This window comes from Erinaceus europaeus, chromosome 4, assembly GCF_950295315.1.
Source record: "Erinaceus europaeus chromosome 4, mEriEur2.1, whole genome shotgun sequence".
Lineage (NCBI taxonomy): Eukaryota > Metazoa > Chordata > Mammalia > Eulipotyphla > Erinaceidae > Erinaceus > Erinaceus europaeus.
In genome coordinates, this window is record NC_080165.1 from 23,201,333 (window position 1) to 23,228,339 (window position 27,007).

Sequence of the window (27,007 nt, forward strand, 5' to 3'; positions counted from 1 at the left end):
TGAGCACACACATTACAGTGTTCAAGGACCCAGGTTTGAGCAACTGGCCCCCACCTGCAGTAAAGAAACTTTGCGAGCGGTGAAGTAGGGCTGCAGGGGTCTTTATGTCTCCCTCCCTCTCTACCTCCTCCTTCCCGCTTGATTTCTGGCTGTCTTTATCCAGTAAATAAATAAAGATAATAAAAAAAAATCTTTAGAGGCAGGGCTACAAAGCAGCAGTAGCTGTATTTCTCTCCTCTCCTCTCCCAGGTCAACTAGGAATACCAAAGAAGAACACCTGGGACCACAACAATCCAGGAACAGAAAGACCTCAGGAGCCCACCAAATCACCAGTGAGTGCAAACACCAGAGGCACGTGGACAGAGAGGAGCCTAGGGAGAGATTAAGTGGCTGGTAACAGTCTGGCAGTTTACCAGTTGAGACACCACCTCCAGTCTGTTTCACCAACAAAAAGACAGCTGAAGGGAGGAGAGGACTCCCCTAAGACTCATCAAATTCAACTGTGAGTCTCCACTGCTACTGCCCTCATAATCTGGAGAAGTGGCAGGGAGGTCCTGTGCTGATACCAGGGGACAGAGAACTAACCTCACATAAGATCTAAACCTCGGTGGCCTAGCGGTGGGGCTGTGAGAGTCTTTTTGCATAACCACTGGATTATCTCTCCCCCACCTTGCTTTATCTCTTGGTCAGGAGTGACGAATTAAATTAAGAAGCCTACTTATAGTTTAAAAGCCCTCAGGCTCCCATAGCCTACAGGGAGGAAAAAGAACAAAAGAGGTTTTTAAGTCATTGAGCTCCAACTCAGGGATTAAAATACTATTGAAACAACTGTCAGTTTCCACAAATGTGAACTGTTTAATTACCTTACTTAGACACAAGTCAATCCAGGCAGGAGCTATCAGTAATTTGAAAAGTACTGAGAGAGGGACCTCATAACATATTATATAAAATGGTTAAACCAACAAGAAGAAATATTGGAGAAATGAACCAGGACAAGAGTCCAGCTAAAGGCCCCCTAAAGGTTGAAGCACAAAACAATGAGGTCTGTTGTTAAAATTCGGAGGCTCCAGCTGGCCGGGCTAGCTTCACGGGCGGGTAACAGAGACTCAAGGACACACGGCTGGGCAGGGAAGCTGTATTTCTTTATTCAGGAACAACGATTCATAAACTAACCCAAACTAATCACCAAACAGAACTCTGTTGCCTCTTTCCCCCGCAGTGGCGCCAAGCACTCTCAAACTCTGCAACTCTGGAACTCTCTCGGGGTTCCTTGGGGCGGGGACAAGTGGGCCCGCAAAACTAGCAGGACTGAACCAATTTTCTTGGCAGGGGGAGAGCTAGAACAACCCAATGTAAAGCATACAACAGAAGTCAACATCCAAACACTAGTTAAGGAAATAATCAAAGGAGTGAGTAAAGAGTTTGAAAGAATTGACATCAGAAATGCAGAAACAACAAATCAGACTCTGGAAGAAAAAATTAATTATCTCAAAGTTATTGGAGAGCTGAAAGATGAAATAGCTGAGCTAAGAACACAACTAGCTAAACAAGCTAAAATAGTATCAGCACAGGGTAACAAAATAGATGAACTCCAGAAAACACTAAAGGGGAGAGAGAATAGAATAAATGAGGCTAAAGGCAGAATTAGCAAGATCAAGGACAAATTAAAGACAACTAAAAAAAGTAAGAGATCTCAAAAAGAGATTAAGAGATACTGAAAACAACAACAGAGACATATGGGATGACTTCAAAAGAAATAATGTATGAATTATTGGCTTGACAGAGGAAGAAAGAGAGGGAGGGGAAGAAAGCATTCTTCAGGACATAACAGCTGAGAACTTCTCTAGTCTAGACAACATAAAAGACATAAAGGTTCAAGCAGCCCAGAGGGCCGCAACCAGAATTAACCCAGACTTAAAGACACCAAGACACATCATATTTAAAATGGAAAGGAATAAGGATAAAGAAAGGATCCTGAAGGTTGCAAGAGAAAAACAAAGAGTCACCTACAAAAGAAAACCCATAAGATTAGCAGCAGATTTCTCTCCACTAACACTACAGGCCAGAAGAGAATGGCAAGATATCTTTCAAGTGCTCAATGAGGAAGGCTTTCAACCAAGACTACTGTATCCTGATAGACTGTCATTCAGTCTAGATGGAGGCATCAAAACCTTCTCAGACAAGCAACATTTGAAAGAATCAACTATCACCAATCCTGCCCTGAAAGAAGTTCTGAAAGTTTTCCTATAAACAGTCAGACCACCATAAATAAGCCATATATCAGAACACCCAAAAAATCTACAAGAGTGGCATTAAAATATCTTCAATCATTGATATCAATAAATGTCAATGGCCTGAATTCACCTATTAAAAGGCACAGAGTAGGTAGATGGATCAGAAAACACAACCCAACAATATGCTGTCTACACGAAATGCACATAACTCAACAAGACAAACACAGACTCTAAGTGAAAGGATAGAAAACTATCAAACAAGCCAATGACCCACAAAAAGGGCAGGAACAGCTATTCTTATATCTGACATGATAGACTCTAAAGTAAATAAAATTTTAAAAGATAGGGATGGATACGATGTAATGCTCAGAGGATCAGTCAATCAAGAGGACTTAATAATTATTAACATCTATGCACCCAATGAGAAGCCATCTAAATACATCAAACATCTACTGAAAGAGCTACAGCAATATATTAACAGCAATACAGTCATAGTAGGGGACTTCAACACCCCACTCTCTCAACTTGACAGATCATACAGGCAGAAAATCAATAAAGACATGAGGGAGCTAAATGAGGAGACAGATAAACTAGAACTATAAACTAGAAGAAAGTGGACATTTTCAGAATCATTCATCCAAAGAAACTGGAATACACATTTTACTCAAGTCCACATGGGTCATTCTTAAGGACAGACCATATGTTAGGCCACAAAGACAGCATCAGCAAATTCAAGAGCATTGAATTCATCCCAAGCATCTTTTCAGACAACAGTGGAATTAAACTAACACTTAATAATCAACAAAAGATTAGAAATAACCCCCAACTGTGGAAGCTCAACAGTACACTACTTAACAACTAATGGGTCAACTACTGGGTCAAAGAGGAAATTAAGGAAGAAATCAAAATGTTTTGAGAGTTCAATGAAAATGAATACACAAGCTATCAAAACATTTGGGACACAACTAAGGCAGTACTGAGAGGGAAGTTCATAGCCATACAAGCACACATTAGAAAACAAGAAAAAGCACAAATAAACAGTCTGATTGCACGTCTTAAAGACCTAGAAGAAGAAGAACAAATAAACTCTGAAACAACCAGACGGACAGAAATCACTAAAGTCAGGACAGAAATAAATAACATTGAAAATAAGAAAACCATACAAGAGATCAATTAAAGTAAATGTTGGTTCTTCAAAAGAGTGAACAAAATCAACAAACCTTTAGCTAGATTCACAAAATAGAAAAGGGAGAAGACCCAAATACTTGGGATCATAAATAAAAGAAGAGCTATCACAACAACACCACAGACATTCAGCATATCATTTGAGACTTCTATGAACAACTATAAGCCATCAAGCTAGAGAACCTGGAAGAAATGGATGATTTCCTAGATATCTACGAACTTCCAAAATTAAGTAAAGAGGAACTAGATAACATAAATAGGCCTATCACAGCTAACGAAATTGAAACAGTTATCAAAAACCTTCCCAAGAATAAAAGTCCTGGACCAGATGGTTTAACAAATGAATTCTACAAAACCTTCAAAGAAGAACTAATACCACTACTTTTAAAAGTCTTCTAGAAGATTGAAGACACAGGAATACTCCCTTCCAGCTTCTATGAAGTCAACATCACTCTGATACCAAAAGCATACAGGGACACAACCAAATAAGAAAACTACAGACCAATTCTTCTTCTTCTAGCGTTTGCCCTTCTTCTGTAGCCAGTCAACAGCGTCAGATTGAGCCTGATGTAAAGTTTCGAGACCTCCTTTGAATCTGGAGAGGTGGCAGTCGTTGACTATGTGGGTCATAGTCTGTCTGTAGCCGCAGGGGCAGTATCTCTGATGAACATAGATGCTAAAATATTGAACAAAATGCTAGCCAACTGGAAACAGCAGTATATTAAAAAGATTGTTCATCATGACCAAGTGGGGTTTATCCCAGGAACGCAAGGTTCATTTAATATACATAAATCAATCAACGTCATCCACAACATCAATAAAATCAAGACCAAAACCACATGGTTATATCAACAGATGCAGAGAAAGCCTTTGACAAAATACAACATCCCTTTATGATCAAAACACTACAAAAAATGGGAATAGATAGAAAATCCCTCAAGATAGTAGAGTCTATATATAGCAAGCCTACAGCCAACATCATACTCAATGGTGAAAAACTGGAAGCATTTACCCTCAGATCAGGTACTAGACAGGGATGCCCACTATCACCCTTACTATTCAACATAGTGTTGAAAGTTCTTGCCATAGCAATCAGGCAGGAGCAAGGAATTAAAGGGATACAGATTGGAAGAGAAGAAATCAAACTCTCCCTATTTGCAGATGACATGATAGTATACATAGAAAAACCTAAGGAATCCAACAAGAAGCTTTTGGATACCATCAGGCAATAAAGTAAGGTGTCAGGCTACAAAATTAACATTCAAAAATCAGTGGCATTTCTTTATGCCAACACTAAGTTAGAAGTTGAAATCCAGAAATCAATTCCTTTTACACTAGCAACAAAAACAATAAAATATCTAGGAGTAAACCTAGCTAAAGAAGTGAAAGACTTGTATACTTAAAATTATGAGTCACTACTCAAGGAAATAGAGAAAGACACAAAGAAGTGGAAAGATATTCCATTTTCATGGGTTGGAAGAATTAACATCATTAAAATTAATATACTACCCAGAGCCATCTACAAATTTAATACTATCCTTTTCAAGATCCCAACCACAATGTTTAGCAGAACAAAATAAATGCTACAAAGGTTTATGTGGAACCAGAAAAGAGCTAGAATTGCCAAAACAATCTTGAGAAGAAAGAACAGAACTGGAGGCATCACACTCCCAGATCTCAAATTGTATTATAGGGCCATTGTTATCAAAACTGCTTGGTACTGGAACATGAATAGACACACTGACCAGTGGAATGGAATTGAGAGCCCAGAAGTAAGCCCCCACAGCTATGGACATCTAATCTTTGATAAGGGCGCCCAGATTATTAAATGGGGAAAGCAGAGTCTCTTCAACAAATGGTGTTGGGAAAAGTGGGATGAAACACACAGAAGAATGAAACTGAACCACTATATTTCACTAAACACAAAAGTAAATTCCAAGTGGATCAAGGACTTGGATGTTAGACCACAAACTATCAGATACTTAGAGGAAAATATTGGCAGAACTCTTTTCCACATAAATTTTAAAGACATCTTCAATGAAATGAATCCAATTACAAAGAAGACTAAGGCAAGCATAAACCTATGGGACTACATCAAATTAAAAAGCTTCTGCACAGCAAAAGAAACCAATACCCAAACCAAAAGACCCCTCACAGAATGGGAGAAGATCTTTACATGCCATACATCTGACAAGAGGCTAATAACCAAAATACATAAAGAGCATTCCAAACTCAACAATAAGAAAACAAATAACCCCATCCAAAAATGGGGAGAGGATATGGACAGAATATTCACCACAGAAGAGACCCAAAAGGCCGAGATACACATGAAAAAATGTTCCAAGTCTCTGATTGTCAGAGAAATGCAAATAAAGACAACAGTGAGATACCACTTCACTCCTGTGAGAATGTCATACATCAGAAAAGGTAACAGCAGCAAATGCTAGTTGTGGGGTTAAAGGAACTCTCCTGCACTGCTGGTGGGAATGTAAATTGGTCCAACCTCTGTGGAGAACAGTCTGGAGAACTCTCAGAAGGCCAGAAATGGACCTACCCTATGATCCTGCAATTCCTCTCCTGAGATATATCCTAAGGAATCCAACACGCCCATCCATAAAGATCTGTGTACACATATGTTCTTAGCAGCACAATTTGTAATAGCCAAAACCTGGAAGCAACCCAGGTGTCCAACAACAGATGAGTGGCTGAGCAAGTTGTGGTATATATACACAATGGAATACTACTCAGCTATTAAAAACGGTGCCTTCACCATTTTCAGCCCATCTTGGATGGAGCTTGAAGAAATCATGTTAAGTGAAATAAGTCAGAAACATAAGGATGAATATGGGATGATCTCACTCTCAGGCAGAAGTTGAAAAACAAGATCAGAAGAGAAAACACAAGCAGAACCTGAACTGGAATTGGCGTATTGTACCAATGTAAAAGACTCTAGGGTGCGTGGAGGGGAGAATACAGGTCCAAGAAGTATGACAGAGGTCCTAGTGGGGGTTGTATTGTTATATGGAAAACTGAAAACTGTTATTCATGTACAAACTATTGTACTTACTGTTGAATGTAAACCATTAATTTCCCAATAAAGAAATTTAATAAAAAAAAAAAAAGAAAAAGTAGAACCTGAGCTGGAATTGGCATGTTGCACCAAAGTAAAAGACTCGGGTGGGGGGGGAGGGTGAATACAGGTCCAAAAATGATGACAGAGGACCTAGTGGGGGTTGTATTGTTATATCTTAACTGAGAAATGTTGGAGTCGGGGTAGCACAGTGGGTTAAGTGCACATGACACAAAGCGCAAGGACCAGTTAGGATTCTTTTTTGAGCCCCTAGCTCCCCACCTGCAGGGGGTTCACTTCACAGGTGGTGAAGCAGGTTTGCAGGTGTCTATTTTTCTCTCCATCTCTGTCTTCTCTTCTTCTCTCTATCCTATCTAACAACGACATCAATAACAACAACAATAATAACTACAACAATAAAAAATAAGGGCAACGAAAAGGAAAATAAATGAATAAAAAATGTGTAGGTAAGAATTGTTGGTACAAAACAGTGAAAAAGAAAAAAGAAAAAGCATTAAGACAAATTGTGAAAATAAGGTTGTAAGTTCATGTATGGGTTGAATTTATCCATGCTACCATTGCTGTATCTCACAAAATGCCAATACGATGAGAAACAATTCTTGCTCAGTGTTTCTTATTCAAGGTTCTGACTGAAATCAGATTTACCAGCATTTTACCAACTTACCTGAATCCCAGAGGTTAGAAATGTCTTCGTGTCCTTCTGACAACCATGTGATTGATGAGACACCAGAAGGAGGAACTGTTGGCAAAAGTGGCTTGGGATCCTCCTCAGAAAATAACATCAGGTCCTTACAGAGAACAAGAGAATACAAGAAAGTTGAAAAAATTAATCCCCGTACTTTCATTTGTTACAACTGATAAACAATTTATGGGACTATGTGTTTATATGAGCAAAAATCACCATCATAAGCATATTTTGATTGAAAGAACTCACATGTAATTATCCATACACTTGGGCACTCTGAGGACAGGCTAGTTTTCCATCCTCAGGAATCTCCAATCTTTGCTGAAAATAACTGGTGTAGATAAGCAATGACGTGGAGGAGGCATTTTTGTATGACCTTCCCCATCCTAAATTATAAATTATACATTATTACTCTTTAAACTTGTTTTAAAATATTTATTTATTAGATAGAGAGTAATCAAGGGAGGGGAAAGAAACACCTACAGTATTGCTCCACAGCTCATGAAGCTTCTCCCTTGCAGGAAAGTGGATATTCCTAACAGCTGAGATGTTGAAAAAACACACTACCATGTTCTTACTGGCCACTGATATTGCTTGGGGTGACCATTTATATCATTTGCCCATTTTCTTACTAGGTTGTTCGGTTTTTAAGTGTTGAAACCTGAGAGCTCTTTATAGGCTCCACATATTACTAGTCTGTTTTACATGTGGTTTGTAACATTTCTCCCAGTTGCAGCTTATCTTTTAATCTTCCTAATAAGGCCTATCACAGAATGAAAGTATTTAATTGTGATAGGGTTTTTCTTTTTTTATCTTTTAGAGAGCATGATTTTTTTTTCAGCCTTAGAATCCAAAGATTTTTCTCCAATTTTTTAAATTAAATTTTTAAACTCCCACCAGCAATGTAGAATTCCTTTTTCTCCACAAACTTGCCAACACCTGTCATTTCCTGATTTATTGATATAAGACATTCTCTAAGGTGTAAGATGGCATCTCAGTGTAGTTTTTTAAAAAATATTTCATCTTATTAATTTTATTTTTTTGCCTCCAGTTATCGCTGGGACTCAGTGCCTGCACTATAAATCCATTGCTCCTGGAGGCCATTTTTCCCCTTTTTGTTGCCCTTGTTGTTATTGTTAATGTTGTTGTTGGATAGGACAGAGAAAAATAGAGAGAGGAGGGTAAGACAGAGAGGTGGAGAGAAAGACACCTGCAGACCTGTTTCACCATTTGTGATGCCACCACCCTGCAGGTGGGGAGCCAGGGGCTTGAACCAGGATCCTTATGCCAATCTTTGCACTTCATGCCATGTGCACCACTGTGCTACCGCGTGGCCCCCCTCAGTGTAGTTTTTTTGGCATTTAAAAATGTTTATTAGTGATTTGTTACTGATTTACAAAATTATGAGATAACATGGGTGTAATTCCACACTATTCCCACCACCAAAATTTTGTGTCACCATTCCTTCCACTGGAAACTACAGCAGTTCTCCCAAAGCTACAGATATAGGTTGCTATTATTCCTAGAGCTATCTATCTCTAGTTATATATATTTGGTAATGTTTTCTATGGTCCTGCCTCTATTCCTTTCTTTTCTTTTTTAAAATTTATTTATAAAATAAAAAATAGAAAATATCAACAAAACCATAGAATAAGAGGGGTGAAATTCCACACATTTTCCACCACCAGAGTTCCATATCCCATCCCCTCCAGTGGAAGCTTTCCTATTCTTTTATCTCTCTGGGAGTATGGACCCAGGGTCATTATGGAATGCAGAAGGTGGGAGGTCTGGTTTCTGTAGTTGCTTCTCCATTGAACATGGGCATTGACAGGTTGATCCATACTCTCAGCCTGTTCCTATCTTTCCCTAATGGGGCAGGACTCTGGAGCAGTGGGGTTCCAGGGTACATTGGTGAGGTCATCTGTCCGGGCGAGTCAGATTGATGTCATGGTAGCATCTGCAAAATGGTGTTTGGAATGTGTATTCCTTTGTTTCCTCCTTTCGTGTGGGACTCAGTTCAGTAGTTCTTGTAAGGTGGAGTTGATTGTTGCAAATTCCTTTAGTTCTTGAATATTTGAGAAAACCTTTATTTCTCCCTCAGATTTGAAGTATAATTTTGCAGGATACAGTATTTGTGGCTGGAATTCTCCTTTAGAACTTTGAGTATGTCATTCCACTTTCCCCTTGCCTCTAGAGTTTGTAAAGAGAAATCTGATGAAAGTCTTATAGCTTTGCCTTTGTATTTAACTTCTTTCCTTTCCCTAGCAACCAGCAAGATTTTTTTCCTTGTTGTTGACTTTTGATATTTTTACAATAATGTGTCTTGGTGTTGGTCTTTTTGTATCTATAAATCTGGGTGATCATTCTGCCTCTTGAATGAGAATGTTCTGATGGTTTCCCAAGTGAGGGAAGTTCTCAGCTAAAATTGCTCTGAAAATGGACTCTGGGCCTTTGGCCTTGTCCTCCTGCTCAGATATTCCTGTCACTATTATATTGACCTTTTGATGGAGTCTGCAATTTCACAAAGAGTTGCTTCAGACTTTCTGAACTCTTCCTCATCTTTGAATTGAAAGAGTGGGCTGGCCGTATCTTCTAGATCGGAGATTATTTCTTCTGAATGTGTGAGTCTACTTCCTAAACCTTCTACCTGGGCATGGACTGACCGAAGTTCTTCTTTCAAGATTTGAAGATTTTTAGTGAACTCTATTATAAGTTCCTCTCTTCTGTGCTTTAATTCCATAGTAACATGCTCTTTTAATTTTTGCTTAAATTTTTGGAGAGTCCTCATAATGAGCTTTCTATAGTCTGTCTCTGAGAGTCTCTCTAAGTCTGTCATTCCTTGGATTTCCTGTTTCATTTCTGCCTGGCTAATACAGCATAGTTGGCTGTTTAGTTCTGTTTCTCTGCTTGCGGATTTTTTGTGTGCTGGTTATTGATGGCCAGCAAGTGTTGTTATTGTGATCTCTAGGTTTCTCTTGTTTGTATGATCTGTGGTGGGTGGGATACGGTGGGGGTGGGGGGTTGCTTTGGGCTGTGTTGTGGTCACAATTGCAGTGTTTTATGTTGTGTCCTTGCCTTAAATTCAGAAGGCTATAACCCCCGAGTCAATGATTGAGAGGTTTTAAAACCCTGTCTCTTTTCTTCTGGCACTAGAAAAAATTTTAGTTGCTTACTATGCTTAAAGTGAAATCACCAAAATGGCACAGCTCAGCACCCAGGCCACCCAGAGTTCTGATTTGACTTTGCTGTTCTTCAGCCCATGAACGCACCCCTTTTGCTTCAACCACACATGAGCACCCACCTGAGGCTGCAGAACTTTCAGCTGTAGATTATGACTTCAGTTGGGTCTCTTGTTATATTTATATTTATTTATTTGTTTTGGGAGGAGAGGTGATTGGTCCCAGTTATTCCATGGCCATGCCTCCCGGAAGTCCCCTCAGTGTACTTTTAATTTGCATTTCTCTAATATGTGAAGTGGAACATTTCGTTACATGTCTGTGGGCCTTTATATATCTTCTCTAGAAACCTGGTTCTAAATCCCACTTTTTTATTGGGTTATTTTTATTTCAGGTCTAGTAGCAAATTTTACTCTCTTTTGAGTTAATATTTATGTTACGCTGCTTATGATGATCTACTTTCACCTTTTTTTTAAACCTGTGATTGTCCAGTTTTCCAAACTCCATTAGTTGAGGATACTTTCTCTTCTCTATTGTATGATTTTGACTTAGATTTTTAAAAAACTTATGTCTAGGGGCAGTAAAATAACTCACTTGGGTAGTGTGCTGCTTTACCATGTGCACAACCCAGGTCCAAGCCCGGCCCTCCCTCTGGTGTTGTAGTCTCTTTAGTTCTTGCTGCCTCTCTGTCTCTATCAGAAATAAAACAAATATATAAAAATAAAAGCACCAACTAGATGCAAGATATTTATTTACTTTCATTTTATATTCCTAGGTACCACTTTCACAGTCTAATTCTTTTTCACAATTATGCAAAAATATTTTTAAGATTCTAATGAGAAATATAAAAACAAGGCATAATTAAAGGAGTTCAGCTTCTACTCTTCCACTCTGCCTTACTCACTTTGTCCCCATACAGTTTCCTTTGATGTATCATTATATGTTCTTTAAGTAAAAACAAAAGAATAGTCAGAAATTGACCCAAACATAAATGAGAATTTATTATGTGATATAAACAGAAATTCAAACCAGCGAGGAAAAGATAGACAATCCAGCAAATAATGCTGAGACAACCAATTATTATTTGTAAAAGTAAGATCTTTTTAAATGTGATTTCTAATGCTCTCTACTTATCAAAACAAATTCTTGTTATACAACATTTAAGTCTCTATTTTAAACTAAGGCAGAAGATCTAACTTGTTTTACAAGTCTCCAAGGCCCTCTGTGTGCATCAGTCTGGCACTAGGGCAGTTTCTCACTAAAATAAATATTCTTTTACCACATAACCCAGAAGTTCCTTAGTAAACAGTCACAGAATTTGAGAACCTATGTCTACATGAAAAAATTAAACATGACTGTTTATCAGATTTATTCAGAACTGCCAACAATTGGACACCATCAAGATTTCCTTCACTAGGTGAATGGATTAGTAAACTGTATTACATTCAGAAACTGGCATATCGTCCAGTGTTACAAAGAGCTACAGAGTCATAAAAAGATGTTGAGAGTCCTTAAGTACATCTGACTTCTGAAAGAAATCAGTCTATAGAAGCAACCAATAGCATAGCTATATACAAGATACTGGATACTGTACAGCAAACCCTAACAAAAGAACTTTTCAAAAGTTTAACCCAATTTAACCCAATTACCAAATAATGTGATGATAACATTAACTATCGATTGTCTTTTGGAACCCTAAGACAGCAGGAACCTCACATCTCCACTATAGAGTCTCTACTTCCCCCAGTCCTGGAACCCTTGGATAGGGCCCACTTTCCCATATGCCTCTCCCAATCCATATCAAATAATATTGCATCTGCCGATCGCAACCTAATCAACGCAACGATTGCCACCTCAATATGCTTCACTTCAGACTGTGTCCAGAGACTTCACGTGTGGAGTGACAACCCTTCAGCTTCATTACTCAGGTGAGACCTTTCCTTTCATAGTATACTCTAATTCCATCCCAGGTGGTTCACTTTCTAACCAAGTCCCAAAACCTAGATATACACCAGTTTCTATGAAAGAGAGCATATGTTCACACGTATCCATAAACAACTGCAAAATATATACCTGAAAGCAGAAGTACACTAGAGTTTGCAGTGAGTACCCCCCAACACTTCCTCTCCACTATTCCAAGTTTTGGGTCCATGATAGCTCAACAATTTGTCTGGCTTTGTATGTTAACTCTTTTCAGTCACCAGGTTCCAGATGTCATCAGGATGCCGGCCAGGCTTCCCTGGACTGAAGACCCCACCAATATGTCCTGGAGCTCCGCTTCCCCAGAGACCCACCCTACTAGGGAAAGAGAGAGGCAGAATGGGAGTATGGACTGACCAGTCAACGTCCATGTTCAGCGGGGAAGCAATTACAGAAGCCAGACCTTCCACCTTCTGCAACCCACAAAGACCCTGGGTCCATGCTCCCAGAGGGATAGAGAATGGAAAAGCTATCAGGGGAGGGGATGGGATATGGAGATTGGGTGGTGGGAATTGTGTGGAGTTGTACCCCTCCTACCCTATGGTTTTGTTGATTTATCCTTTCTTAAATAAAAAAAATTTTTTAAAAAGAAATCAGTCTATATGATTCCAATTATGACTTTTTTTTTTGCCTGCACTATGAATCTACTGCTCCTGGTGGCCATTTTTTCCCATTTTGTTGCCCTTATTGTATGTCGTTATATATTGTTATGGATAGGACAGAGAGAAGTCGAGAGAAGAGGGGAAGACAGAGAGGGGGAGAGAAAGATAGACACCTGCAGACTTGCTTCACTGCTTGTGAGGTGACCCCTCTGCAGGTAGGGAGCTGGGGGCTCAAACTGGGATCCTTATGCCGGTCTTTGCACTTTGTGGCATGTGCGTTTAACCCACTGCGCTACCACCAGACCCCCTCCAATTATGACTTTTTAGAAAATAAACAAATATAGAGAAGGTAAAAAGGATCAGTGGTTGCCAGGGTTAGTCTGGAGGAAGGAATGAGTAAGTGCAGCCCAGAGGGCATCTAGTGCAGTACTATAATGGCAATGTACATCATCTATCAAAACCTACAGATTATATAACAATAAGAATGAACTGCAGCATTAACTATGTTCTTCAAAAAGTGTTAACAAAGATTCATTGAAAGCAACAAATGGACCAATCCAGTGTGGGATGTGTTGGGACATCTGTGTTTGGAGACAAAGACATATGGGAACAGTTTCTGTACCTTTCATACCTAATTTTTTCTAATCCTGGTTTGATCTTTCTAGTCACCAATTCCTATCCTGAAATTGCCCAGATGGCCATTAAGGGACACCTTATTAGAACAAAAAAATACTATTGCATTAAAATTTATTTTAAAAGATAGTCTGTTAAAAATAAAAAGAGTCAGGCTGACATCTGATTTCACAAAGCCTTAGTGTAAAAATGATCCTTCAGAAAATGACTAAAATCTAGAGAGCAGAAAAGAAAGGCTAATTTGACTACACAAAAATAAAGACTTCAAAAAGGTTGGCGCAGCTCTCTGTACGATCCTACTGTAAGATATCTAGTCATTTTTCAGCATGAAAAGTCCACATTTCTAGTGTAAAAAGTTAAGCGTACAAATATCCTTTGGAATTAATGTTTCCAAGTCCTTTGGATATATTCCTAGGATGGCACTGCTATATCATAAGATATTTCCATTTTTATTTATTTAAAGGTTCTCCATATTCTTTTTCCATTATTATTCCCCCTTTCTGCATTATGCAGGGATGCAGAGAAGGATAATGGGATGATTAACACATTAGAGTAAGAATAACTTCCATTTTTACAACAACATTGATGAGTTCATATTTTTCAAATATAATAAATGACATGCTAGTAGACATAAGGATTAAAATTATTTATTCTTCACTTGGTAAAAGAATGAATGAAGCCAGTAGGAAATAAATGTTTATCTTCTATCACCAGCAATTTAATAACTCAGGGCTAGACTAGAGGCTTTGGTCAGCTTTAATTTTGTGTAAGTCAATTCAGAGAATCCCTATCTGTTTCTATGGAAACAACTGTGATAAAAAAATTCACAAATTGTTGATGAAGCTTCTCAGACAGGAAAAGAGGAAGGTCTTTTGAGGTGCTTAAAAGCTACAAATAGCCTTATTAATAAGAAAATTTAATAAAAGCCCTAAATAGTAGACAGAAAACCTATCCATTCTATGTGTCACATATTCAAAGACTTTTCTGAGTTCTGAAAATAGTATATGTAAGGACTCTTCTTTCTTCTTTTGAAAGTCCTATTCTGTTAAGAATTTTATTTAATGATTTTAGATAACTGTTTCATCTGTAGATAACAGAACTGTTAAGGTTTATATTTTAAAATATTACCCACCTTCCCAAGATAGCTCTCCTGAGAGGGGAAAGCCTTAGTGCTGTGATCTTTCCCTCTCTCCACCTACCTGTCTCTGTCTCTTTCTATCTGAAAAAAATAAAACAGTAAAGTGCTCACTATGACAAAACTAAGTAAATCATAAAAATGTTATAGGTATTTTTAAGTATCCATCATTATGCCTAGTCAGCAATATCATCACTTTTTATTCTGTAATAAGAATGTGCTTTAATGTAGATGCAGTACATTTGGCAACGACAGATTTACTGTTCTGCTTGGTAGATCTACTACCAAAGCTGATTGCTGAAGAAGACATAATAAATTGCATCAAAGTTTCTAATAGTAATAAGAGACGTTTGTCACTGGAATGATGGAACAGTGTTAAGAGTGCAATATTGCTTTGAAAAGGAAAAGTCTAGCTTTAAGCCTCTTTGGAGAGCACACCATTTTTTTTTTTTGGTTTGTTTATAGATATAAGATATATACCAATATAAATCAGTCATAGTGGGGTCTACTCACATAAGGATAAACAGGAATAATGAAAAATTTATAAACTGGTCAGAGGAGGGCTGGACATTAGCGCAGTGGGTTAAGTGCAAGGACCAGTGCAAGGATCCTGGTTTGAGCCCCTGGCTCCCCACCTGCAGCAGGGTCACTTCACAAGCGGTGAAGCAAGTCTACAGGTGTCTATCTTTCTCTCCCCCTCTGTCTTCCCCTCCTCTCTCCATTTTTCTCTGTCCTAGCCCACACAATAATAGCAATAACAACAGTAATAATAACAACAAGATCAACATGGGCAAGAAAAATGGGAGGAAAGTGGCCTCCAGGAGCAGTAGATCAGTAGTGCAAGCATCAAGCCCCAGAAACAACCCTGGAGGCAAAAAAAAAAAAACTGGTCAGAAATCCTAGGTGACATTTTTGTCTCTGCTGGGCTCCCAAGCATATACAATTATTCAAATCTAAAAAGACACCAGCAAATAAAATTATTTCATATTTAAAAATGATTTTGACTTAATGTCATATCTTTAAAAATAATTTACATATTTTAATCAATGAGCTATTATGTAATTAAGAAACATCAAAAAATTAATTTTATGTACTTTCCTGAACTGCTAGAAAATCAGGTAAATCCAACATCTAATTGGGTCAGGAAAAGTGGCTGGGAACAGAAGGTCAAGAAATAATTCCAACCTTCGTCATAAGAACTGTGGCAGGAAACACTAAATAAAGCACTCCGAGCAAGAGGCCAAGTAAGACTCTTTCACATGAAGAGAAGGGAATACTAAGTGTGTAGTAGTCATTAATTTATTTACTATCAAAAATTTGGCAAATTAAGGTGTAGTAATAAATAGGACTGAAAAGGTCTCTGTCTACTCTCAAGAAGCATTCCTTCTAGCAGGAAAAACACAAAACAGAAAAACAAGTGAATATATGTATATACATATGTATTTTCCTTTTGTTGTCTTGGGGTTTCACTGTTCCAGCCTGACTTTTGCAGACAGAAAGTGACAAAAGATAGAGGAGAAACACTGCTGTGAGGGGTGGTTTGAACCTGGGTCCTACGTATACCTGAGGCCCCAAACTCTGATGTTCAATTCCTTTTTTTTTTTAAAAGTAATTTTTTTTAGAATATTTATTTTATTTATTTATTCCCTTTTGTTGCCCTTGTTATTTTTATTGTTGTAGTTATGATTGTTGTCATCGTTGTTGGATAGGACAGAGAGAAATGGAGAGAGGAGGGGAAGACAGAGAGAGGGAGAGAAAGACAGACACCTGCAGACCTGTTTCACCGCTTGTGAAGCGACTCCCCTGCAGGTGGGGAGCCAGGGGCTTGAACAGGGATCCTTACACTGAACCTTGTGCTTTGCACCACGTGTGCTTAACCCGCTGTGCTGCCACCTGGCTCCCTGATGCTCAATTCCTAGCACCACCAATAAGCCAGAGCTGAGCAGTAGTCTGGTAAAAAAGAAAAAAAAATAGGGGTTGGGGAGACAGTATAATGGTTATGCAAAAGATTTTAATGCCTGGATTCTGAGGTCCCAGGTTCAGTCCCCAGCACCAGCATAAGTCAGAGCTGAGCAGTGATCTGGTCTTTTTCTCTGTGCTTTTCTCTGTCTCTATCTCTCCCTGTCTCTCTCATTAAAATAAATAATAAAATATTAAAAACAACAAAATGAAAAAACAATTTAAAAGACATCGCATAGTTTCTCTTACAACACATGAGCCAGAAAAGGCAAGAAAGCCTTCTTTCCTAGAACTTCCAGAAAGGAAAGCATGTTAGTCCTACAAGACCAGTTTCAGACTTCTACCTATAGAACTGTAAGGTAATATACTGGTGCTGACTGAAGGTGCTAAGCCTCTGGTAATTTGTTATGGCAGCAGTAGAAAACTTACCTCTGTTGATTTCCAGGCATTAACCTTGAGTGGTAATGTCTCCTGGGTCAACACAGTTCCACTAGGCAACTGGATGTCTTGGCTCTGCTCTTGTCTCAGTCCTACTTTGGAAGCATTTTCTGTCAACAACATAAAGCTAAGATTTTACTTTGGAAAAAAAATGTTTGTATATTAGTCACAAATTTTAAGTTAACTGCTTTTTGTTTGTTTGTTTTTGCCACCAGGGTTATCACTGGGAATCCACTATGAATTCACTTCTCCCAACAACCAACCATTTTTTCCTTTTTTCCCCTCCCAATTTATTTACTTTACTTGGTAGGATAGAGAGAAATAGAGAGGGGAGCAGGAGGATGAGAGGGAGAGAGAAAGAGACTTGCAGCACTGCCTCACTGCTCATGAAGCTTCCTTCCTGTAGGTGGGGACTAAAGGCTTGAACCTAGGTCCTTGAGTATGGTAGCATGTGTACTCAACTAGGCACACAACTGCATGCCCCCTTGTTAATCACTTCTTTAAAAAAAAAAACAAAAAAACTTCCGTCCCCATAGGACCTTTCCCTCAATGTGGATCAACAGTGTTAGAGAATGTTCCATCCTCTGAAGGGGGGTTAGATAGCATACTATATCTACCACCTGAAGAAGATGGGTCCTGAATTAGTGCAACTTGGAATGTTCCTACTGATAACCACAGAATGCGAGCTCAGACCTAGAGGGATGCAGAGGTTACACAGGCTCCTATGCTGAATATGAGCCCCCAGATCAAATCGATGGGGTTTACAGCCAACAGTATTTATGTACTTTTCCCATATTTGGGAGCTACTCTCTTCCCTGATCCAGCTTTCTAGCTCTTTTCCCAGCCATGACATCATCTCCTCAGACAATAACTTGGATCCACCTGCATATCAGAGGTCAGGCTCAGGAAAAAACTAATGAAGTCATGGGCCCTTTGGAATATACCTAAAATAGACCTACTAGCTATTTCCAAAACAGAGACCCCAAATCTTCATCTACAATATTCCAGCCTTTAGGTTCATGATTAATCAACAATTTGTATGGCTTTATATGTTAACTCTCTTTTCAGACACCAGGTTCCAGATGCTACCATGATGCCAACCAGACTTCCTTGAGCAGACAACCCTACCAATGTGTCCTCAGAGCCCTGCCCGACTTGGGAATGAGAGAGACAGGCTGGGAGTATGGATCGACCTATCAACGCCCATGTTCAGCCGGGAAGCAATTACAGAAGCCGGAGCTTCCACCTTCTGCACCTCATAATGACCCTAGGTCCATACTCCCAGAGAGTTAAAGAATAGGAAAGCTATCAGGGGAGGGGATGGGATACAGAGCTCTGGTGGAAACTGTACCCCTCTTATCATATGGTCTTGTCAGTGTTTCCATTTTATAAATAAATTAAAATTTAAAAACTTCCATAATCAATCTCATCACCATCACCATCACCATTATCATTTTGACCAGAGCACCACTTAGGTGATGGTACCAGGAACTGAACCTGGGAACACTCACATATAAGTCGAGTATACCAGGAATGCACTATCTCCCTGATCTTTAAGTTAATCACTTCTGAAAAGTCATTCTGTGTATAAATATGCATCACTTACCAGCGGTACCTGTGAATATCAAATCATTTAAATGTATGTCTTTATAACCATTGACGGGTCAAACATCTTAAAAATTTAACTGCAAATTTAGCCCTTCATATCAATGATTCTAATTTAATATCTTATTATTTGAAATATCTTTTTTCTTTTTTTTGCCACCATGGGTCTCAGGGCCTGCATGACTCCACTGACATTTCTGTGGTTGGTTGCTTCCTTGCTTCCTTCCTTCCTTCCTTCCTTCTTTTCCTTCCCTCCTTTTCATCAATCTCCTTTTTTTTCTTTCTTTCTGATGGAAGGTGAGAGACAGAGAGAGCTAGAGAAGGAGAAAAATATAGATAGATAGATAGATAGATAGATAGGTAGATAGACAGACAGACAGGCAGATAGACAGATGGAAGAGAGACACTTACTATACTTCACTACAACTTGTTAAGCTTCCCTTCTGCAGGTAGTGACTGGCGGCCTGAACCTGGGTCCTTGTACATGGTAATATGTGTGTTCTATTGGGGTGTGCCATGAGCTGGCCTCTGGAATCTTTTCTTTTTTTAAAAAAAAAATCAAGTAAAATATAGCACAGAAAACCAAGTCTGAAAGTTTGAAAATCATTCAAATGAAATGTTATCAAAGAAGGACAGATATAATTAATATTAGAATAGCCTTATCATTATAGTGTGAATTTCATGTGTTCTACATCAAAGTAATCCGAAATGTATAGATCACTTGGTTAAAAATTTTAAAACACTGACTCACTACAGACTATTGTGTATTTTTTGCTTTCAAGTATATATTTTGCCCTAATTTATGGATACATGTGAACATATGCTCTGTCTCAAGGGACTTGGTCTATATCTAGGTTTTGGGACTTTGTTAGGAAGTTAACCTCCTGGAATGGAATTAGAGAATACTATGAAAGGAAAGGTCTCACCTGAGTAATGACCTTGGGTCCATACTCCCAGAGTGTTAAATAATAGGAAAACTATCAGGAGAGGGGATGGGATACGGAGTTCTGGTGGTGAGAATCGTGTGGAGTTGTACCCCTCTTATCCTATGGTTTAGTCAATGTTTCCTTTTTATAAAAAAAATTTAAAAACAAAAATTTTTTTAATTAAAAAAATTTAAACATGAAAGAACATTATCAATGAAAATAAACTATTATTTGTAATTACATATTTTTCTGAATCTAGTATCACGTTCCTTTATATTAATTACTATGGAAACAGAAAATATTAGTTGCAACTATATCTCAGTATGTTATTGGATACAATAAGAAATGTAAGAGGGTGAAAAAAAAAAAGAAATGTAAGAGGGTGGAGGGTAGATAGCATAATGGTTTTGCAAAGAGACTCTCATGCCTGAGGCTCCAAAATCCCAGGTTCAATCCCCCACACCACCATAAGCCAGAACTGAGTAGTGCTCTGGTAAAAAAAGAAAAGAAAAGAAAAGAAAAGAAAAGAAAAGAAAAGAAAAGAAACAAATGTAAGAAAGCCTATATTTTACAACATAAAACATCAGTGAATCAAACCTAAGACAAGGCTCCATGACTTATTATCTTAGGAAAATAACTCAGGAGCTTGAATGCAATTGGAATGATGTTTGCTTAAATGCTTATTTTGAATAAAGATGTTTTCTGAAATTTCAATCTGATTTGTCTGGTTGTTTGACAAGGACTTAGTCAACTAGGTTACATATAGTAAATATTTTCTAGAAAATAAACCAAATCTGCAATTCTGAAGATCTGATGAAAATATACTTAAAGCACATGATATGATACATAGAAAGGAAGAAAGAAAAGAAAGAGAAAGATAAAAAGAAAGAGTGTGTGAGAGAAAGAAAGAAAGGAAGAAAGAAAGAAGGAAGGAAGGAAGGAAGGAAGGAAGGAAAGAAAGAAAGAAAGAAAGAAAGAAAGAAAGAAAGAAAGAAAGAAAGAAAGAAAGGAAGGAAGGAAGGAGCCGGGTGGTGGCACACCTGGTTGAGCACACATATTACAATGTGCAAGGACCCAGGTTCAAGCTTCTGGGGAAAGCTTTCGAGTGGTAAAGCAGTGCTGCAAGTGTCTCGCTGTCTCTCCTTCCCTCTCAATTTCTGGCTGTCTCTATCAAATAAATAGATAGTAAAAAAAAAAAAAAAAACAACTTAAAAAATATATAGCGTTTTTGTGTCCTTTGGAAAAATGATTAAGAGTGGTATTACTAGATTATCAAGTATTTCCATTTAAAAGGAGAAGAAAAAGAAGGAGGAGGAGGAGGAAGAGGAGGGGAAGGAGAAGAAGAGGAGGAGGAGGAGAGGAAGAAGAAACTGAGAAAGAAAGAAAGAAAGAAAGAAAGAAAGAAAGAAAGAAAGAAAGAAAGAAAGAAAAGAAAAGAAAAGAAAAGAAAGGAAAAGAAAAGGAAGGAAGGAAGGAAGGAAGGAAGGAAGGAAGGAAGGAAGGAAGGAATTCTAGGAAGCAGGTGGCGGTGCACCTGGTTAAGCACACACATTACAGTGTGCAAAGACGCAGGTTCAAGTCTTCTGTCCCCACCTGCAAGGGGGAAGCTTCACAAGTGGTGAAGCAGGGCTGCAGGTCTCTCTCTCACTCTCTTCCTCTTTCTGCTCCCTCCCTCTCAATTTCTGGCTGTTTCTATCCAATAAATAAAGATAATTGAAAAAAAAATTTTTAAAGAAATTCTATATTGGCTGGTATATTGCAATTAATTATTTTTTAATCTTCCTTATATCTTCTGGGTATTTTTAGTTACAGTGTTAATAGCAATTTGATAAGGTTTACTGAAGTTCCCCCCCCCACAAGAGATTGAGAAGGTAAATTACTTGTAATGATTGTTTAACAAATCTTTTCATATGTAGGGTGTTTCTATTCGTTTGCTTTAACAATATTGAAAAAAGATTTAATCAAGTTAATAATTGACAAGAGAGGAAAGGCATTTTAAAAATAAACCACTATATAATTTTTGGCATACTACTTGGAAGAAATTCATAGAATTGAGTGACACTGCTATAATAAAGCACCTTCTACACCCACCTACAATTCTATGTGAACAAGTCTCAGCATTTACATCTATAAAAATGTAAAACAGGAATAGAGTCTATGCTGAACCCTCATTATTTCTAGCAATAAGTAATATTCATATGTGAGTAAATAAACAGTTTTTAAAGAAACAGTTATACATAAAAGAATTCACTTCTAATAAAATTATGATTAGTAATAAAAATTTTTAACTACATTTATGTGGTTTTGATTGATGTGTAGTATTGGGTTGTCAGAAAGCATGACACAGTTCTGCATAGGAAGATATAGAAAAATACATCATGATTTTCTGATAGCCCAATAAAAACAACTAACTTGTGTTCAAGTCAACCTAGAAGGATTATTTTACCATTTAGAGCTGCTGGTCACAGAAAATGTAGGAAAATTATATATATATATGTATGGTGCACAAAAATACCTTCCACTAATATAAAATTCTGTGGGGATATAGAATAAAAATGTGAATTCAAGGAGAAAAAGAAATGATATAAAATGTCCATCACTTAAAGAAAACTGTTTATTTTTCAAATTAGTTATTATGGGTATCAATCACAATCATATTTAGATGTCTTTAGATACACTTTAAAGATTCATGTAACAATTTGATATGTTTTGTTTTTTTCAATGTCAATATTTTGAATTATATTGTTTGATGGTATTTATAGTTATGAAAAATTCACATGCCAAATTAAAAAGGCATAAGGCTTTACAACATGGATATGATTTTTTTAAAAAATTATTTTAGGGTTTACATAAGAGAAATAGTTTGAAATGCAATGGTATGAAATTTGATCCTTGGGCCTGGGTAATAGCAAACCTGGTTAAGTGTACACATTACAGTGTAAAAGGACCCAGGTTCAAGGCCCTGGTCCCCACTTACAGGGGAAATATTCTTAAGTGATGAAGCAGTACTGCAGGTATCTCTTTATCTCCCTTTTCCCTTTCAATTTCTCTCTGTCCTACAGATAAAATAAAATACTTGACTTGCCATCAAAAAGTTTATAGTCTGACTAAGGGAGACAAGTTTAAAGATTTATAGAAAACAGTTAAGAGAAGAGCAATGCCAACTTTACATTAAGAAACTTTAGGAATACACGTTCTAAGTAGGAAAAACAAATGTATTAGCATCATCAGAAAGAGTCTCAAATAGGAAGTAAAACTTGAATTAAAGAAGTTCCTATTTTACCTATTTTTCCTACTTTTCCAAATAGGGAGCAAGGAACAAGGCTTTGAAGAATAGTTGGACTCCTGATAAATGCAGAGGAAGAAATAATTACAAACAGAAAGAACTATCAGTATATGAGCAAATGGAACAAATCTCAATAGGTCAGAAATACTGAAAAAAGAAAAAGAAATCTGCATTTATGGTGCTAACTTTTCATTTTCTTATAACTACATGAAAATAAATAAAACTTATTTTTGACTTGGAAAAATTTACAATTAATACTGGTAAAGAGCAGTGGTTTGATGTTTAAATCATGAAGTTTAATCAGTATTTTCATGTGATTTAATCAGCAGCTGTCTTATTCTTTGAACATTCAGTAATAAAATTATCCCTAAGATAGCATGGGCTTAGATTTTAGAGATCACAAAAATGACTTAATAAAATTTTCAGGAAGTCAAGTAGAGTGTGAGAGAAAAAAATTGAAGAACAGTAAGAATTGTAAAAGCAAGAACTTACATTGTTGAAGAGGCATACTATCCCAGAAGAGTAAAGACATGGGTCAGGCTGTAGTACAGCAGGTTAAGTGCAGGTGGCACAAAGCACAAGGACCGTGTAAGGACCCCGGTTCAAGCCCCCAGCTCCCCACCTGCAGGAGAGTCGCTTCACAGGCGGTGAAGCAGGTCTGCAGGTGTCTTTCTCTCCTCCTCTGTGTTTCCCTCCTCTCTCCATCTCTCTGTCCTACCCAACAATGACAGCATCAGTAATTACTACAAAAATAAAACAAGGGCAACAAAAGGGAATTAAAAAAAAAGAATAACAAATGTACCTTTCATAGAAAATATTCAACAGGCTAACAAAAAATTAAGATATGAAAGTCTCATAGTAATTAAGTTTATATCTAGCTTTTGTAGGATCATGAGTTTGGAACCTTAACTATTTCATTAACTTACAGCATTAATTAAGCATCAGTATTAATGGATATTTATCTTGACCTGAAACTTTCATTTTATATTAATTTGGACTTACAGAAAAGTTGAAACAACAGTACAAAGTATCCCTGTATGTTTTTTATCCAGATTCATTGGTGCATTTTGCCTCATTTGCCTTATAATTATTTATTCACATAAATTTATTAAAATTACCCTATAGGGGACAATTTTAGGGGAAAATTAGATTGGCTTCTCTAGGAAACTATAGACTAATAGGGATGTTCTCAGAAACAATATCAGTGAGGAGTTAGGGAAGTAGGACTGAGTCAAAGAAGAAAGAAATTGAGCTGTGTAGGGCATCAAAGTAAAAACCCTGTGGTGAGGGGTAGACATGCAGCTTCCTGGGACAGTGGGGGGTGGGAGTGGGTGGGAGGGATGGGTCACAGTCTTTTGGTGGTGGGAATGGTGTTTATGTACACTCCTAGTAAAATGTAGTCATATAAATCACTAGTTAATTAATACGAGAGGGGGAAAATTAATTGTATGTCTCGAAGTTTTTCAAAACACAAACTGAATCTTTTCAATATATAGGCTGTGTAATTGATATGCAGACTCTCTCAAAAGCCTAGACCAAGTAGATCAGAAGCAACCAATAGCACAGCTATATACAAGATACTGGGTACTGTACAGCAAACCCTAACAAAAGAACTTTTCAAAGTTAACCCAATTATCAAATAATGTGATGATAACATTAACTATTGATTGTCTTTTGGAACCCTAAGACAGCAGGAACCTCACATCTCCACTATAGAGTCTCTACTTCCCCCAGTCCTGGAACCCTTGGATAGGGCCCACTTTCCCATATGCCTCTCCCAATCCATATCAAATAATATTGCATCTGCCGATCACAACCTAACCAACACAACGATTGCCACCTCAACATGCTTCACTTCAGACTGTGTCCAGAGACTTCACGTGTGGAATGACAACCCTTCAGCTTCATTACTCGGGTGAGACCTTTCCTTTCATAGTATACTCTAATTCCATCCCAGGTGGTTCATTTTCTAACCAAGTCCCAAAACCTAGATATACACCAGTTTCTGTGAAAGAGAGCATATGATTTCACACGTATCCATAAACAACTGCAAAATATATACCTGAAAGCAGAAGTACACTAGAGTTTGCAGTGAGTACCCCCCTAACACTTCCTCTCCACTATTCCAAGTTTTGGGTCCATGATTGCTCAACAATTTGTTTGGCTTCGTATGTTAACTCTCTTTTCAGTCACCAGGTTCCAGATGTCATCAGGATGCCGGCCAGGCTTCCCTGGACTGAAGACCCCACCCAGAGACACACCCTAGTAGGGAAAGAGAGAGGCAGACTGGGAGTATGGACTGACCAGTCAACGTCCATGTTCAGCAGGGAAGCAATTACAGAAGCCAGACCTTCCACCTTCTGCAACCCACAAAGACCCTGGGTCCATGCTCCCAGAGGGATAGAGAATGGGAAAGCTATCAGGGGAGGAGGGGGTGGGATATGGAGATTGGGTGGTGGGAATTGTGTGGAATTGTACCCCTCCTACCCTATGGTTTTGTTAATTAATCCTTTCTTAAATAAAAAATAAATAAATAAAATAATAAAAAATAAATGGATACAGATAAATAAATATGTAAAGCATATAAACTTATAAAAAAAAAAGAAAAGAAAAGAAATTGAGCTGTGACACAGCTGAGTTGTGACACAGGCCTCAGGGGATCCTACTGGGGTTGGGAAGGCTTTGTTCTGCCAGGAAGCATGGGGTCTGGCCCACATTTGCAATTCTTAGAATGCAGGTTTTCTTTCCCAAGGGAGGATGAATGACCTTGGGGGGGAAAAAAAAAAACCTTTTCTCAGCTGTTGGGAATTCCTAGAGCATTCAACTGAGGGCCCCCTCACACTCAGTCCCCCAGTTGCCCAGTCTCGTGGCAGAGAATGAAACAGGGAACCTGGCAAACACCAGACCACCCACACCAGAAATTCTTCTTCTTTTTTAAAATATTTAAAAAAATATTTATTTATTCATTTTCCCTTTTTGTTGCCCTTGTTTTTATTGTTGTTGGTATTGATGCTGTCATTGTTGGACAGAACAGAGAGAAATGGAGAGAGGAAGGGAAGACAGAGAGAGGGAGAGAAAGAAAGATACCTGCAGACCTGCTTCACCGCTTGTGAAGCGACCCCCCTGCAGGTGGGGAGCCAGGGGCTTGAACCAGGATCTTTCCGCCAGTCCTTGTGCTTTGCGCCACATGAGCTTAACCCGCTGTGCTACCGCCTGACTCCCCAGACATTCTTCTGATGCTTCTATGTTGTCCTGAAAAAATCTCCAAGGTGGACTGAGGATAGTTTGGAAAAGGTGTTTTTAAAAAGTAGAAAAAAAATAAAAGAAACCAGAGATTTTTAGCAGGTTTTTTTAAATTGAATTCAAACTAGGTAGATAGACTGAGACAAGATAAACTTTAATCTCAGGAACTCTTTTTTTAAAAATATTTATTTTATTTATTTATTCCCTTTTGTTGCCCTTGTTGTTTTATTGTTGTAGTTATTATTGTTGTTGTCATTGTTGGATAGGACAGAGAGAAATGGAGAGAGGAGGGGAAGACAGAGAGGAGGAGAGAAAGATAGACACCTGCAGACCTGCTTCACCGCCTGTAAAGCGACTCCCTTGCAGGTGGGGAGCGGGGGTTTGAACTGGGATCCTTATGCCGGTCCTTGTGCTTTGCGCCACCTGCGCTTAACCCGCTGCGCTACAGCCCGACTCCAAGGAACTCTTAAAAAGGGAGTTCTGGCAATTTTATTTCAGCATTTTGCTAACAATAACATAAAAATTTGAGATGCAGGGGCCGGGCAGTGAGCACATAGTTAAGCGTACACAGTACTAGGCACAAGGACCTGGTTTCAAGTCCCTGCTCCCCACCTGCAGTGGGGGTACTTCACAAATGAAGCAGGTCTGCAGGTGTCTATCTTTTGCTCTCATCTCTCTTTTTATTTATTTATTTATTTATTTATTTATTTATTTATTTTTATTTTTGTTGCCTTTGTTGCTCTCTCTTTTTTTTGCCTCCAGGGTATCGCTGTGGCTGGGTTCCTACCCTATGAATCCACTGCTCCTGGTGGCCCCCTTTTTCCATTTA

The 27,007-nt window shown here is 38.2% G+C and overlaps 1 protein-coding gene across 2 annotated transcripts in view; it reads right to left on the reverse strand.

Annotated features, from left to right (window-relative positions):
* The window catches only part of ENTHD1 (ENTH domain containing 1), a 143,437-nt gene that overhangs the window by 55,639 nt on the left and 60,791 nt on the right, over positions 1-27,007 (reverse strand). For both annotated transcript variants that reach the window (XM_060190875.1, XM_007519294.2), the window contains 2 exons: positions 17,110-17,228; positions 7,175-7,298 (listed from right to left, as the gene is read on the reverse strand). In XM_060190875.1, coding sequence (XP_060046858.1) covers positions 7,175-7,298; positions 17,110-17,228 — 243 coding nt within the window. The remainder of the gene's footprint in view (positions 1-7,174; positions 7,299-17,109; positions 17,229-27,007) is intronic.